The 15,582-nt window shown below is 49.9% G+C and overlaps 1 protein-coding gene across 7 annotated transcripts in view; it reads left to right on the top strand.

Moving 5' to 3' along the window:
* Nucleotides 1-56: 56 nt before the first annotated feature.
* Nucleotides 57-15,582, top strand: part of BRPF3 (bromodomain and PHD finger containing 3) — a 40,194-nt gene continuing 24,668 nt past the window's right edge. For 3 of the 7 annotated variants that reach the window (XR_011136242.1, XR_011136243.1, XM_068918641.1), the window contains exons 1-2: nt 57-8,017; nt 13,770-15,172. Coding sequence is in view for 1 of the 7 variants with exons in the window: in XM_068918641.1 (XP_068774742.1) it covers nt 8,003-8,017; nt 13,770-15,172 (1,418 nt within the window). In the remaining 6 variants the exon portion in view is untranslated. The other 4 variants (XR_011136245.1, XR_011136244.1, XR_011136246.1 and 1 more) reach the window with 4 other exon arrangements.

Genomic DNA, 15,582 nt, shown 5'->3' with positions numbered 1-15,582 from the left:
TCCACTTGAGAGATCAGAGATGTCATTGTTTCTTTCCTATTGCTCTTTCCAGGAACAAGCTTTTGTATGTTAATTATGGATAAGGTGAAGAAAAAGGTAAAATCGGGAAGTGAGGGCCAAGCAAAATAATCCGAAATAGTGAAATTAAGCATAACGAGACTATCCAACCTAGCTTAGATGCCATCCCCTTTCTCTTAGCAGACAAACTGCATCCAGCACAGTGAGGTTGCTGTGGTGACTTAGGCTCCCAGGATACCGTCAGAATTTAATCTTTCTTGGAATTGGTCTACACTCGGAGAGGCTCTAAACTTCTGACTTGGCCACTTGCTGTAGACAAAACTCCCTACTAAGGTGCCTCCACTTTTGGACAGCCGTTAGCTCTTCTTTTTTGCTCTGTTTCTCCCATCTCTGGATTTTGATCAGTGCCTTCTCCTCCTTATTGCTAGCAAACATAACCTGGGAGTTCACGTCCACTTTTGTACATTTATAGACCTGTAATCCCAAGGAGCTGGGTTATAATGCAGACAGTCCTGCCCGCCCTTACCAGGGCCTCTTTTTTTATCATCAGCCTGGTTTCTCCTACGGTTCTTTCTCAGTTGTGCTTATCTCTCACTGAGCATCCTCGGCCTGGAATTACCCCTGCCTGCCTGCTACAGGCTGCCTTTATCACTCAGCAGGTGTGGTATTTTGTCATGCAGCCCAGTGATGTGACCCCTTATATTCTCATTCCCTCCACTTTGAGGGATTCTCTGCTTCTGTTGTCTTAAAGGGCTGTTCATTCCTCAATATGAAGGGCCATTTAAACTGAGTATTTGGAAATATGTCAATAGTCAAATGTCAGTCTTAGGGCTATGCTCCCCAAGTAAGTAATAAAAAAAATTCATATATTGGAGAAAAAAGCATAAAAGTTGTTTATAGAGAGATGAAAAACAATTACAAGAAAAAAGTACGTAAATGGGATCTGAGAGTAACTGCAATGTTATTACAACTGTGTATGTAGGTTCTTACCTTGGTGATTTAGATCTCAGATAAGCATCTAAACACTTGTACTTCATCAACTAAGTGTAGCTTATCCCCAAACGAGATGCCTTAAGAAAGCAAATATGGGAGAGCAAGTTTTTGAAACTAACTTGGAGTCACTTGACTTCTCAAAGTCTGATACCTTTGTTATTTAAGTCCCTTGCTTGCTGTGACAGCCCTCTTTCTAATATGACTGGATGATCTTGTAGACACTAATTCTCATTAGTCCTTTCAAAATACATCCCATATGTGCTTGCATGGCTTATTCTAAAGCAACGTAACTGCTCTGTCTTGACCACAGGTATCTGAGGTGATGTCATGATCCTGTCTCATTTGTGAAACTAGGACATTTGATAGAATTTTTTGAGAATTTTTCCCTTCTCTCCTCTACGCTTTGAAGTTCTTATTGTTAATATATTAAGTAGTTAATTGCTAGAGCTTCCTAAATACAGTAGGGTCTTTAGGGCTATTTATGGCCTCTCTGCAGTGCTACGGAATAGATTTTTCTCTGACAATCCTTTATTTATTCCTGCTTGAAATATGAATGAATAAGCTTCACCCTCACGAAAAAAATCTTTAAATATGTATTAGGACTCCCCCCAACATGTCACATATTCCTTTAAACACCACTTTGGTTAATAATCACAGTCCTGGAAACGCTAATTATTAAACCAAAGTTTACAGATGTACGTTACCAAAAAAACCCATCATTATCTGCTAGCTATATTCTGAGCAGGTTGCAAGTGCGTAGCCATTTGTAAGGAGTGGTTGTCTAATAAGGCCTCTACCTGCAGCAATGGGAATTGTTAGTTTTCTTGAATGGACTGTAATGAACCTCTGGATAGGTTACACGTTCCTACATATTAATGTTATTGCAGAGGAAGGCCCAAATAATAATAGAGCAGTGATTCATTTGGTTTTAATGTCTCTTATGCTCTGAAAGCGTCTGCATAGGAGCACAGAATTATGCCATCAGTCCCTTTTACAGAGGTGTTCTTGAAGACATCAAGCGTAAGGCTCACTGGCAGTGGCATATGGAGGTCTGTCAGATTACAGTCTGTACATGACTATAGATCTGTTTTAGACCTACAGTTTGTCTCTACCATTGCAGATGCTATCATTAGAGCTGCTTGGTTACCAACATGCTGTACACAGTGGCTCTGGTGCTGCCCAGCGCTTAAGATCTCTTGCCAGTATATTCTGCCTGCAGTTGACAGCAAAAACTACACATAACTACTCTGAATTACTACCATCGCTTTCTAAGCCCTGTCCTTTGCATTGATGACTAGGCGCAGATCTACTGTGCAATCTAGAAATATGATTGCAGCTCATGCAAGCATATCGGAACTAGCTTTAAGCTAGCCAGCTTGGCGTTAATAGCGCAATCTGTAAAGTAGCAAGGAGCTCAGCACAGGCTAGCTTGAATATTTACGCAGGATCCTCAGAAAGTTTTGCAGCCTGTGCTGAATCTGGTATTTCTGCAGATCCGCTGCTTATTGATAGAGTGACTAGATAGTTCAAAGCTAAGCAAGTATGTTTATGTTAGCTGTGATAACACCTTTGGATTGCAGCATAAATATCTTCTTAGCTGGCATCTGCCGTATTGCGATCAGGCTGATGCAGTCAGCGATTCCAAAGTCCACCCCAAGGTGCATGTGCCAAGAGACAACTGTTGTCTCCATGCAAGATGTCAGGGCACACAGTCTCCATGGCTATGTAAAAGCATTTGTTGAGAAAGTATATGAGAGCTCGATTATATATGCAATATTTCTCAACTCTTCACCTCTTCGGTAGCAGCCTCAAAAGCTGCTGAGTCATTTTGGTTTGGTTTAGGCAGGATGTATTTTTTCAGTACTCGTCTCTGTAGTTTTTCTTCTTGGTCTGTGATTTCCAGTTCTACTGGAAATCTACCTCAAATAAGGGAAAATTGCAACATTAATGGAATTTTCTGAGCTCTGGTCTTCCCTGTGAATTGGACAAGGTGACGTTGTATTTCCTGGCTGTCTTTGTTGCAATTTATGCTATGTACTTCTCAGAATAGTTGCTAGCCCTACAGTGACTGTAGCCTTTTGATATGACAATGCTGATGTTATCCTGCTGTAGCTGCACAGATGGTCCGTGCTGATGAGATGCAGTTCCTCTTGACTCATATCTCTCTCGGCATGTAAGCACTCTGTGCCTCACTGCACTCCTAGGTAAGGACAGCAAGCACAGGGCAGTTGTGACGTCCCCTCAGTTCCCTTGAAAATTGACGTCTTTGCTATAAAGTACTCCAGAAAGCTGGGATGGCAGGCATGCTGGGGGGGGGTCCTGCTGATTGTCTTAAAGAACCATGGTTTCATGAGCATAGGGGACCACCCTTTCTTCTTCCTACTGTAAGTGTGAAGCAATCTGTATTTTCCCAGAATAGTGGAAGTGAGAAGTTTCAGCTACATACGTCAAAGAGCAGTTGAAATATTGTCCTTTTGAACCTGGCATATGACTTGGCTGTCATGTCCCCTGCATAATCTTTAGCAGAGGTTGGAGAAGAGTTCTGCGCAGTTGGCTTACACATCTTGGAGAGCTGCACCTGTGTAAAGCTGCCCACGTACAAACCTGCCTATGCCCTAGTAAAACGTGGCTTGGTGTTTAGGTGTTGGAGGTTCACTGCTCAGGTGAGTGTGTGCGAACACACAGTGAGATATCTCAGGATGGTGGCGTAAGGTAGGCTGGCTGATGTAGGAGGTATGCCTGCAGAGAGGTGGAGAAGAATCTTAAATCCTCGGTCTTGTTGAGGAAAGATAGAGTAAAGCCATGGAGACTTTTAGAGCGTGATGCTTTTTTTCAGAAAAGGTAAGGTAAAGGGCTGATAGAGATAGCACTCATAGACTGCTTTAAAGAGCAATCTGGGATGTGATTTCGTAATCATCTTGCCCCTGTGGAAGAGGGACGAAGGCAGACCTGCAAAGGTTGGAGTTTGCTGACGCTCTGTAATGATGTAATGATCGAGGGAGAAAACATCTTCATGGTAAAGTAATATCCTGAGCAATCTAATGGTATTTGACAAGGAGTCTCCGTAGCTTTAGAGAATAAACTGAGAAGCTGTTTGGGAATTGTGTCTGACTGGAGGACAAGCATGGAGGGGGCCCTGGGGAATTCCATTACCAGAGGGTGCGAGAAGAGATTGTGCAAACACACTGGAGTGGAGTATATAGATTTTGCTGTCAGTGAAGGTAAACATGAGTCCTGCTTGTTTCATGAGTAGCACATAGAAAAGGCTCTTCACTCTGTCTTTCTACTGAATATACTTCCAGAAAAAAAGTGTTGTTTCAGGGTTGAACACCCACTGACCCCGTAACGCAGCCCTTCTGTGCACTGTCCTGCCACACAGCCTCTAAGAGCCAACTACTATTTCTCGCTGCGTTTTCCTATATCTTGACAAGTGTGCTGAGTTCATGTTCTGCAAGCCCAAGAACTGTGGATGTATGCACATATTTCCATTTTTTATGCAACATACCAAACAGGAACTCAAATGACAGATAGTAGGAAACAGAGTGATAGCGGAAAGACAGCGTCCATTTGTAAAACCTAACTGTATCAGTGCTTGTACGGCATTTAAAACACTTTTTACTTGAGAGGAATGATCACACTGTATGAAAGATACTTGAAAAATACCTCCTTGACAGGATCAGTGATTCAGGCCAAGGTTTAAAATACTTAAGAATCAGCACAAGAAACATAGGGTGTGTGTGACCCTGACAAATACTATTAGTCAAAGGAAGAAATGATCTTACGCTGAGGTGCAGGAGCACCTATTAGATGACCCACGCTGACGCATAATTGATGTACATTCCTTTTATTAGTTCTTTCCCCTTATGCAGTTTACATACTTTTAAATACAAAATTGAGTGCTAAAAATCATTTAGCCATTAAGTGAACATCCAAAATTCCATAAATTGAGCCGCAAACAAGAAATGTTTGCTATGTTTATATTAATAATGTATGATAAACATTTATACAAATACAATTTCTTTGTGCCTACCTCACATAACACAGATGCTCATCCTGAAATTTTTTTTTTTACATGTTACTCCTGCACTTATTTCTGAGTTTAGGAAGCACCTTGTTTTTTTTATATTTGGAAAGTGAAGCCTTCATCGCAAACAATCTTTCTGCATAAGGTTTTTGACATGTAATTAGCTCTGTGAGTTGCAAATTTATGGGACTTATTTTTTAGGTACTTAGATGTAAGTGGGAAAGAAAAACAGATGAAGAAATGATTTTTCTTTTTCTAGAGATACTGCAGAGTTACTAGAATTTTTTAACAGAGATACAATACCCACCAGGTTTTGGACACCACCTAGAAGCCTTTCCGTGCAGATCTTTTGGAAAATATTTACAGCTTCTTAGAAGACAGTACATTTATTTTGTTCCGGGGAAGGGGGAGAATATATTTATAGTTAACCTTCTCACATTCTAAGTAACAGACAAGGCATTTCAAGACTAGATCATCTTCAGGTTTTTAAAATGTGTGATAATGGGATATAAGGAAAATACAGGAAATTATGTTTGAGAAACTATGCGATATTGTAAGAATGATGACAATATGTTTTCATATTTCCATGTCTCACTCTTGCCTAAGCTATCAGGGAAAGTGTTCCTAATCCTAATTATCAGGGGTCAGTGGAGTGTTGGCTGGTAACATGATTATGGCTCTCTTTTTTTTCCTACTAAGAGAAAGAGATGAAAGAGAAACATTGAATGAAGACCAAAATAGCCTGTATTAATTCATTTCCCCCCCCAAATGGATGAATACTCACTGCATTAATTGCAGTTATATTCAAGACTGTCAGCATCATTAGACTGTGAGAATGTCAGCGTTTCCAAGTGAATGTGGTATATGTGATATTTTGCCTAAATTTTCACTACGAGGCCATGGGTTTATACAACTTAATAATGCAACGTTCAGCCAGTGCTGCTTCACAGTGGGTTCAGTCAACACTCCGGATGATTGATAACTTCTTTTTGTTGGATTGTGCTCTAGTAAATAATACTGTAAGGTTAGTATTTATCTTTAAGCCCCATTAATTTTTGGTTGAGTAAAGGTGATTTAACTCCTTTTAGCTACATCTCATTGGAAAAATTAAAGTCCTTCCACTATCAACCGTTACTTCAGATCTTTCTTCAGAGCATGTTGACTAAAAAGCTTTTTTAAAAAACGATTTGCATGTTAAGATTTAAAAAGAATGCTCTAAGCACATATATCACTTAGGTGATACTGCTGGACTGAACAGGGTTATAGACATTCCACATAAAACTAGGGTTTTAGAAAGTGCAACTGAACACTTGTAAATCCAACTGAAATAAACTGCAGCTAAGGCGAATCACTTTTAGATTTTTTAACCTTTAATGTGCACGGGTCCATTTTAGCAATTGTTTTTTAACAATTCTGGAGAAAACAGCCACAGAACAGCTAAATCTATTCCTACTGCAAAATATATACATATTCATTTTGAGATTTAATTAATTAACATGCAAGAAAAGGTCAGTTTTGAATTCCAAATGGTAATTTTCTCCCCTTTTAAGTAGAAACACATACTTGAATAAAGATGAAGAAAATTATAATTATGATTGAAGGTACACAACTCTGTTTGAACTGTCTTGGCTGCTGTTTTCATTTGAAGTGACATTACTGGTTTTGAACTTGCACCCTTTAAAAACTGGGAGAGTGAAGAAATTGAATTAAGTTGTGCCTCTGGGATTTGAGATAACTTCAGAATGTTTCTTCAAATAACACAGTAGTTCCACAGCTCCATTATAAAGTTAAATGATGGATAGCTTGTTTTGATGTTGTAACGTATGGCCCCCAATTTTTAAAGATGTCTTTACATACTTCACTTTGTACACGGTTCATCCTGCTGAACTTAATCGGGCTATTCACATGCTTGACATTAAGCATGTATGCAAATCTTTGCAAGACTGGGACCTAATGTGATTATAATAAGCCAATTTCAGTGCAAATTTAAGGGTACGAGGAGTTGCAAAACTGAGGTCAAAATGAAAGAGTTTGCACAAGTTATAGTAATATTTTTTTAAAAGCAGATACCAAAAATACTGAAAAAGAAACAAAGAAAACCCCTTTGTTAAAATCAGGTTCTCACATAGAGAGGGAAAATGAGTTAGAGAGTGAAATTACTCATCACAGTTAGTGAAATGATTTTACTGTTTAACTGTCTTCCCGACGCTTAACTCAGCTGTTGAAACACCTATTTTATAGATTGTTTTAATCCTTCACTGATAGGACTGTGCTATTGCTTTTTTTTTTTTTTTTAAGTCGGTTGGGATCCTAGAGAAATCAGTGATTGTATTGGGACTTTTACTTCTCTGACAGATTATTTTTCATGCAGGACAAAGACTGTGATTAATGTACGTTGTTTGGCTTCTGCTGTATTAGCACTAGCTTCTTTAAAAAGCATACACTGAAAGGATTAAAGGTTGACGTGTTAAATCTGCCACCTCCTCAACATTCAGCATTAAGTAACACGTTTTCCCCATGGTTCTAGAGCTTCAACAAGCTCTTGTCCAACTTGAGTACTTTGCAAAAATGACTTGTCGCAGATTGCTTGGCTGCTCTCTGATTCCACAGTTAACATACGTTAAAAGACAAAAATCTGTAGTTGGACTGTAAATGGGGAAAATGACTTTTTTTTCCCCTTTGAAAACAATTAATTCTATAAACTCAGGCAGCACTATTATGCAATACTCCGCATGATCATGAGTGGGAGGTGAAGTGTACATTCGCCCAAGGATGTGGTACGCTTCACAAAAAAGGAGTGTGGGAGCCTCTGCCGTTCCTATCTCATCAGTTATGGCAGCGGCAAACATAACTTCATCCCCGCTCAATCCTCCCAGCCCCTCTCGTGCTGTCCTTCCACCCCGCGACACCTACGCCCCATCGGAGGCCGTTTGTACAAGAAATGCCAGGCTAGAAAAATAAACAGGGATGCTGCGGCTCTGGGTGCGTTTGAGGGGGATGGTTTCGGGGACGGCGGGCAGAGACAAGGCTGGGGGCGCAGGCGGGGGTGCAGGCGGGGGTGCAGGCGGGCCCGAGGCCGTGCCTGGCCCTGCTCCCGCGCCTTTTCGGGGACCCTGGGTGGTGGGTGCCTGGCAGTGCAAAAAAGGGGGTGTGGGGCACCCAAACGAGCCTGGCAGACCCCAGGCTGCCTGCTGCCCCCCACTCCCGCGGGGGGGGGGGGAAGAGGCGCAGTGCCCTAGCCCCCTGGCAAGCCCCAAGCCGGCGGGGGGGGGGGGTCCTGTCCCCTCCGGCCACCCGGCGAGGGGTGGGCCCCCCCACCCCCCTCACCCCCGGCCATGGCGTCAGGGCGGAGGGACCCCCGGGGGCCTCCCGCTCGGCGCGGCCCGGGGGTGGGAAGGGACCGGGGAGGAGCGGGCGGTCCCTGCCCGCGGGGGGGAGCGAAGCGCGGCAGCCCCCTCCCCCGCCTGCCCGCTGGCTGCCGCCTTCCCTCGCCGCTCGGCCGGGCTGCGCTGCCGCCGCCGCCACCGCCGCCTCCATCTTGTGCGTGTGTCCCCTGCTCCCCCCCCCCCCTTCTCCACACAGCACCGGGAGCGGCGGGGGCGCTGGAGCGAGCGGGGCCCCGGGCGCCGGGAGGGGGGGGGAGGGGAGGGGGGGGCGCGAAGCGGCACCGGGGCCGGAGCGGCAGCGGCGGGAGCAGCGGCGGCAACGGCATGAGGAGGCGGCGCTGAGGAGGCGGCGGTAGCCGGAGCGGACGGAGCCGACATCTTGTGCCCTCCCCTCCCGCCGCCGGCTGGGTGAGCCCGTCCGCCCTAAGGGGGAGGGGAGGGGGGGGGAGGCGGAAAGATAGAGTAGGATTTAAAAAAAAAAAAAACCCAAAACCCAAAAAACCCCAAAAGGAGGCGGTGGCAACGGTGGAGACCCGCCGCGGCGGCGGCGCTGAGGCGGCCAGGTAAAGCGCTAAGCGGGAGGCCGCGACACCCTTCCCTCAGGGGGTCTCCTCCCTCGCACACCCCCGCTCCGGGGTCGCGGGAAGGTGACCGGGCGGGAGGGAAGGAGCCGGGGGCGGCCGGTGCGCGGTGCCTGCTGCCCCCTCCCCGCGCACAGGCAGGGCCGCCGCACGGCGGGAACGGCCCGCGGCCCTTCGCGGGCGGCGGCGGCGGGCGCCCGGGGAAGGGGAACGGGCAGCACCGTGTCAACCGAGCCCCCCCCTTGCCACCATCTTGGCCCCCGCTCTTCACGGCAGCCGTGGGGGCCCCGCCCACCTTCTCCCGTGCTATTGGCCCAGGCGGGGCCGAGGGCTCCCTCCCCTTTATGCCGCCGGGGACCTTGCGCCGCTATTGGTGGTGGAGCTGGGAGGGACGGCGGGGACAGCCAATAGCCGCGTGGCTCTGGCTGCGCTCTTTCTCGCTCTACCCCGTTTGGTCCCTCTCTGCTCGGGGACTTTTTTCGCTCTCCGCGGGGGGGACCGGCACGGCTGATCCGCCTGAGCGGGGCCCCGTGCTGAGGGCTGGCACAACTCATCGCATGCACCCACGGTACCTTCTCCGCCCCCAAGCGCTCCTTTATTTTTGGCCGGGTCCCTGCTGTGTCTTGACCCAGATCGCTGGCTGCTCCAGGGGCTCCCTGCAGGGATCCCGTGGCTTTCGCTGCACACTGCCGCTCCCGTGCGAGGAGCTCCCAGCTGGCGCCTCATGGCTCGTGGCATGCAGCGCTTGGTCCTGAGCGTCGCTGCTGAGGGCTGGCACAGCTCGCGGCGTGCAGCACTTGGCCCCGAGCATCGCTGCTGAGGGCTGCCACAGCTCATGGCATGCAGCGCTTGGTCCTGAGCGTCGCTGCTGAGGGCTGACACAGCTCGTGGCATGCAGCGCTTGGCCCCGAGCGTCGCTGCTGAGGGCTGACACAGCTCGTGGCATGCAGCGCTTCTCCCCGAGCGTTGCTGCTGAGGGCTGACACAGCTCGTGGCATGCAACGCTTGGCCCCGAGCGTCGCTGCTGAGGGCTGACACAGCTCATGGCATGCAGCGCTTCTCCCCGAGCGTCGCTGCTGAGGGCTGACACAACTCATGGCATGCAGTGCTTCTCCCCGAGCATTGCTGCTGAGGGCTGACACAGCTCGTGGCATGCAGCGTTTCTCCCAGAGGGTCGCTGCTGAGGGCTGACACAGCTCGTGGCATGCAGCGTTTCTCCCAGAGGGTCACTGCTGAGGGCTGGCACAGCTCGTGGCATGCAGTGCTTGGCCCCGAGCGTCGCTGCTGAGGGCTGGCACAGCTCGTAACATGCACTAAAGAGCATCTGTTGCCTGACAAAACGCCTTGCAGCCCCCCTGCTCCAGGAGGAGCTCCGTGTGCCTGAGGCCTGGCACAACTCATGGCACGTACCGTAGCTTGATTCGATGCCGCGCTCTCACGGGGCTGACACAGGTCTGTGCGCGCGTCGGTGCCCACCCAGGCTCCGTGATTTCTGCTGCGCGCTGCCGCAGCTCAGCGTACCCTCTGGCCCGGCCGCCAGGAGCCTAAGCCTTGGGCGACTCCGCGGGGGCGCCTGGGGCCCGCGGCGGGCGAGGGGGCGTCCGGAGGGGCCGCGGCTCCGAGGCACCCGCCCTGCTTCCCCTCGGTGGCGTCTTTTACCCGGGCGTCTTTTAAGCAGGGGGTCCGCGGGAGCCGATCGGACGTGCCGGCGAAGGGCAGCGCGCGACCGCCCGGAGCTGGACGCCGCCTCTTGCAGAGCCGCTTCGGGGAGCAGCGAGCGCCGGCAGAGCCCGCCGCCGCTGCCCAGCACCCCTTCCCCGCGGCCGGGGAAGTCCCGAAAAGAGGCTGCTGGGTATCAGCCTGGAGGGCTGGGGAGCAGGACTGGGAGCGGGGCGTGAAGGCGGCGAAGCCCCCCGAGGGGTGCACTTCCAGATGTCCCACTACCTGGAACCTCCGTTTTTTTCCAGTGAAGCCACAGGTCCCTTTTTAATTAGTTTAATTCTCCCGCTGATGTTTAACCCTGCAGCAACGGAGCGCGGTTAGCCTTTCGGCGTGCACGTGCGCTGCTTGCAGCGAGCCTCGTATTTATGTGTGCCTGGGAGGTGTTTTCAAGCGCGCTGGGAAGATCAAAACGTTCCTCGATTGCTGCTGAGAAGCTTCTCTTTCTGCCTGAGCTCGCGCCGCTGCCGCTTGCGAGGCGTCTCGGAGGTGGGCAGCCCTGTCTCTCCTGAGATCCGGATGCCTCTTGGAAATCAGCTGGCACGTCGTAGCCCGGCCGCTCGGCTCTCGCTGGCAGCGGTGTCCGTCCTGCTTTAGAGGCCTCGGCGCAGCGTTCAGTCCTGGCGCGTTTTGCGGACCGGTTGGTCTCTGGCAGTCGGCTGCTGCGGTGGAAAGCTCGCTTTGAGTGATTTTGCTGGACAATCTAGTGGTAGTTTCACTAAAGCAGCAAGAAGACGGTACCCTCATTTCTCCCAGCAACAGGTGAAATAACCCTTCCTGGAGCGCTCTGTTTCTCCAAAATTTGCCCGATTCTCAGCACTCGCAGCAAGCAGGTAGCGCCCTGTTTTTCCTGAACTCAGCATTAGTAACGCTTGTGGTCGGCCCCCACTAATTACCTTATCCTCCGGCGTCTTTTGTACTTACCTTCTTTGCTTGTGTCGAGAGGAGTTGTTTGTCATCGGGATTTTGTTGTGTTTTCATTTGTCGATCAGGCTGCCTTTATGCCCTTATTTCAAAAGTCTTTTTTCCTGCTGATTGAAGCAGTTGGAGCTCGGCCGGCACGAGAGCGGTCGGATGCGCTGCAGCCTGATGAGCAAGTCATTAGCCTTCTAAGACGGAAGATCACGGCATCTTGATTTGCAGGTGGAAGTTGTTGCCCTGTATTTTGCACCCGAAATTGAATCGTGCCCCCAGGCCCCATAGTTATGTGCACGCTTACGGAAACTGGCACCTGCGACTTATTTCCGTGGATGCAAAGGGGAGCTCAGAAATTTTTCCCGAATCCTGTTTGTTTCTGAGCAGACGGCATCGGTCATTGCTTAATCTCGTGTTTCACAGAGCTGGGACTTCCAAGAGAAAAGTGTCACCTCTGGAATTAGTTTGGCATCCCAGGAATAAGCCCATGACCTCCTGTAGGTCCTGGTCCTGTAAGGTGCTGCTCGCTCTGGCTCACACGACAGGGTTTGTAGGGTTATGGCCATCACAGAGCAGAAATAATGCGACAGCTAAACACAGTTCACGGTTTTGTAGCTGTTTTCCATGTCCGCCGGCCCCGCAGAGGGGGGCTGCAGGCGTGGAGCGCTCTGAGCGTGGGTGAGGCGCTGGAGCAGGCCCTCCTCGTGCCCCCTGCATAGCAGCAGATAAGCCCTGGGCTCGCTTATCTTCTCAGGGAGATTTTGCATTCGCTTTTTGTTTTTCCCTCTCACTGGTTCCTTGGTCTGTTTCTTCCTCAGCACGTTTTTTCCCGTAACTCGTGTCCCCGTCCCCGACGCTGCCCTTCTTTCTTGCGTTGCTCCCGGGGCCTCCTCTCTGCTTTCCCTCTTTGCCCTTTCCCTCCCTCGCCCCGGACTCGCCGGGCTGCCGCCGCGTTTCCTTCCTCCCCCAGCTCATCTGGCCGGCTCCGGGCTCCCACTTCGCTCCCTGTTGATGGCACCTCCTTAACGTTGGGCGGCCGATTCACAATTATCTGGGTTGCTGATTAGCTCTTTGCGAGGGCCGAGCTGGCTCGGGCGTTCAGTTAAGGCTCTGTACCGTTCCCAGGGCAGCTCGGTCCGGGAGCCGTCTAGCTGCTTTCCTGCTAATTACACCGTGGATCCCACACGCAGACCCGGCTCGGATGCCCGAACACGGCGTTCCTGCGATTATAGCTCCAGAGGGGCTAACGCTGAGCCAGAGCTCGTAAGTCCGGCTGGATCCATGCTGCTCGTTCCCACGCTCATCCCCCTCCGTTTCCTTGTGGGTCCCCCCAAGAGCAGAAGGAGGCCTAACACCCGCTGCGCTGTTCGGTTCGTCCTCTGGTTGTGCTTAGCCTGTTGTGACCCGTTTTGCGTAGTGGGAAGGGCACGGTGAGTTCGGTGCGTGCTCTGGGTAAGGAGCAGCTACGTCTGTAAGAAGGTGAAGCTGGAGGACAGGTTTCGTTACACTGCAGCCCCGTTGCTTTTGGGATCTTCTGCATCCGTGGCCTGGGAAAGGAGGAAGAGGCAGTGGCAGCCATGAGGTGTGAAGCGGGGTCGAGTAGGGCTGAGAGAGTACTGGTAGTTTTCCTTTAGGTCTGGAAAAAGTCCAGCACATTGTATGTGCTATTGGGGATAAAAAAGAACAGTCACAGGCAGAAGAACACAGAGAAAAATTCTTTTGCCTGTGTGAACTTTGTTCGTGAACGGTGCAAGCAGGTGTAATAAGTGTTATTTGATTTTCTGGGGATCTGAAAGGTTTGCTGAGCCAAAGTCACGGTGGCGTGTTTAATTCAGCCTAAGATACTATACGGCTCATTTCAGCTCTTCTCATCTGGCGGTATGGGGGCATATACATCTCCTGGCATGCAAATAGAGAAGGTTGGAGGGCCCTGTGCGTTGGTGTGATATCCACTGCAAGAAGTGGATGATATATCCAATACCTGTTTGTATCTAAGAGGGTGAAGATGCTTCACCAAGCCTGAGATTGGTGGAGTCTTTAGTAGAAATGTTGCTGGGAAAGTTTTTGAATCTGTGCTGCTCCCTTTTGCTTGTCTCACTGGCTTACGCTGCAGTCTGACTTGTTTTGTTGCAGGGTCTCTGGACCGCAGCAATGAGGAAGCCTCGGAGGAGGTCGCGGCAGAACTTCGAGGGGAGGCGCTCTCCCTCGCCCTACAGCCTCAAGTGCTCCCCAACCCGAGAGACGCTCACATACGCTCAGGCCCAGCGGATAGTGGAAGTAGATATTGATGGGCGGCTTCATCGCATCAGCATCTACGATCCCTTAAAAATCATCACCGAGGACGAGTTGACGGCCCAGGACATCACAGAGTGCAACAGCAACAAGGAAAACAGTGAGCAGCCCCTTTTCCCTTCCAAATCCAAGAAAACACCTTCCAAAGGCAAGAAGAAGGAGTCATGCTCTAAACATGCACCAGGGACATCTTTACACTTACCCCAGCCCAACTTCCGTATAGTGGACTCCTTTAGCCAGCTCGATGCCCCTCCTCTCCCTGCTGCCTACTACCGATACATTGAAAAGCCTCCCGAGGACCTCGATGTAGAGGTGGAGTATGACATGGATGAGGAGGATCTGGCTTGGCTGGAAATGGTCAATGAGAAGAGGAGGGATGATGGCTATGGGACGGTTTCTGCTGACACTTTTGAGCTGCTGGTGGACCGTCTGGAAAAGGAGTCGTACCTCGAGAGCCGGAACAACGGGGCTCAGCAGTCCTTGATCGATGAGGACGCCTTCTGCTGCGTCTGCATGGACGATGAGTGTCACAACAGCAACGTCATCCTGTTCTGTGACATCTGCAATTTGGCCGTGCACCAGGAGTGTTACGGAGTGCCCTATATCCCTGAAGGGCAGTGGCTTTGCCGCTGCTGCTTACAGTCCCCTTCTCGCCCTGTGGATTGTGTCCTGTGTCCGAACAAAGGTGGAGCCTTCAAGCAGACCAGCGACGGTCGCTGGGCTCATGTGGTTTGTGCCATCTGGATCCCAGAGGTCTGCTTTGCAAACACTGTGTTTCTGGAGCCCATTGAAGGGATAAATAACATCCCCCCTGCTCGCTGGAAGCTCACATGCTACATCTGCAAGCAGAAGGGCATGGGAGCTGCTATCCAATGCCACAAGGTGAACTGTTACACTGCCTTCCACGTCACCTGTGCCCAGCGGGCTGGTCTCTTCATGAAGATTGAACCCATGAGAGAGACCAGCATCAACGGCACGACGTTCACAGTGCGCAAAACTGCTTATTGTGAGAGTCATTCTCCGCCTGGGACAGTGAAAAAAGGGTCTGCAGCTGCTGCCAGTGAGGGGGAGGAGGACATTGTGAAGGAGGACAGAGAGGAGGAAGCCAATTCTGGCCCTCCCAAAGGGTCTCTGAAAAAGAGTAAAGTGAAATTGAAGCAGAAGATCAAAAAGGACCCGGGCGATGTGACTGATGGGCGTTTGTCCGCGCCCATGGTGACAGTCGCACAGATCCCTTCTTACAGGTGAGTGCGGTAGGTGCAGCGGGGCAGGAGCTGGGCAGCCGGACCAGGCGGGTTCCGTTTCGAGGACTTAGTCCCTCTCAGTGTTGAACTGGGCACCTGGAAACGCTGTCTTTACTCAAGACCTAGCCGTAACTGTGTTCGAAACGTGCTCCACAGAATCCTTCCTGACCAGCGTTCTTCCCCGTGAGCATCACTGGCACACTGTGGTTTCCCTGCTTTGCTTAGGACTATTCCCAAGCTATAATGCAGAAGTAGTGTAATGCAGAGTCCAGTCCCTGGTGGTCCCTAACAGGCAAACACCCATCTGTCACCTGCTTTTATATACGTGGCTGTGAATGTGTTTTTAAAATACTTCAGGCATTATAAGTTGGCAGGTGAATAGGGGTCATCCTGCTATTAAAATTGTTTTT

Source organism: Struthio camelus, chromosome 24 (assembly GCF_040807025.1).
Source record: "Struthio camelus isolate bStrCam1 chromosome 24, bStrCam1.hap1, whole genome shotgun sequence".
NCBI lineage: Eukaryota > Metazoa > Chordata > Aves > Struthioniformes > Struthionidae > Struthio > Struthio camelus.
Note: the sequence above shows the minus strand (reverse complement) of the source record. Positions and strands in the feature narration are given on the sequence as shown.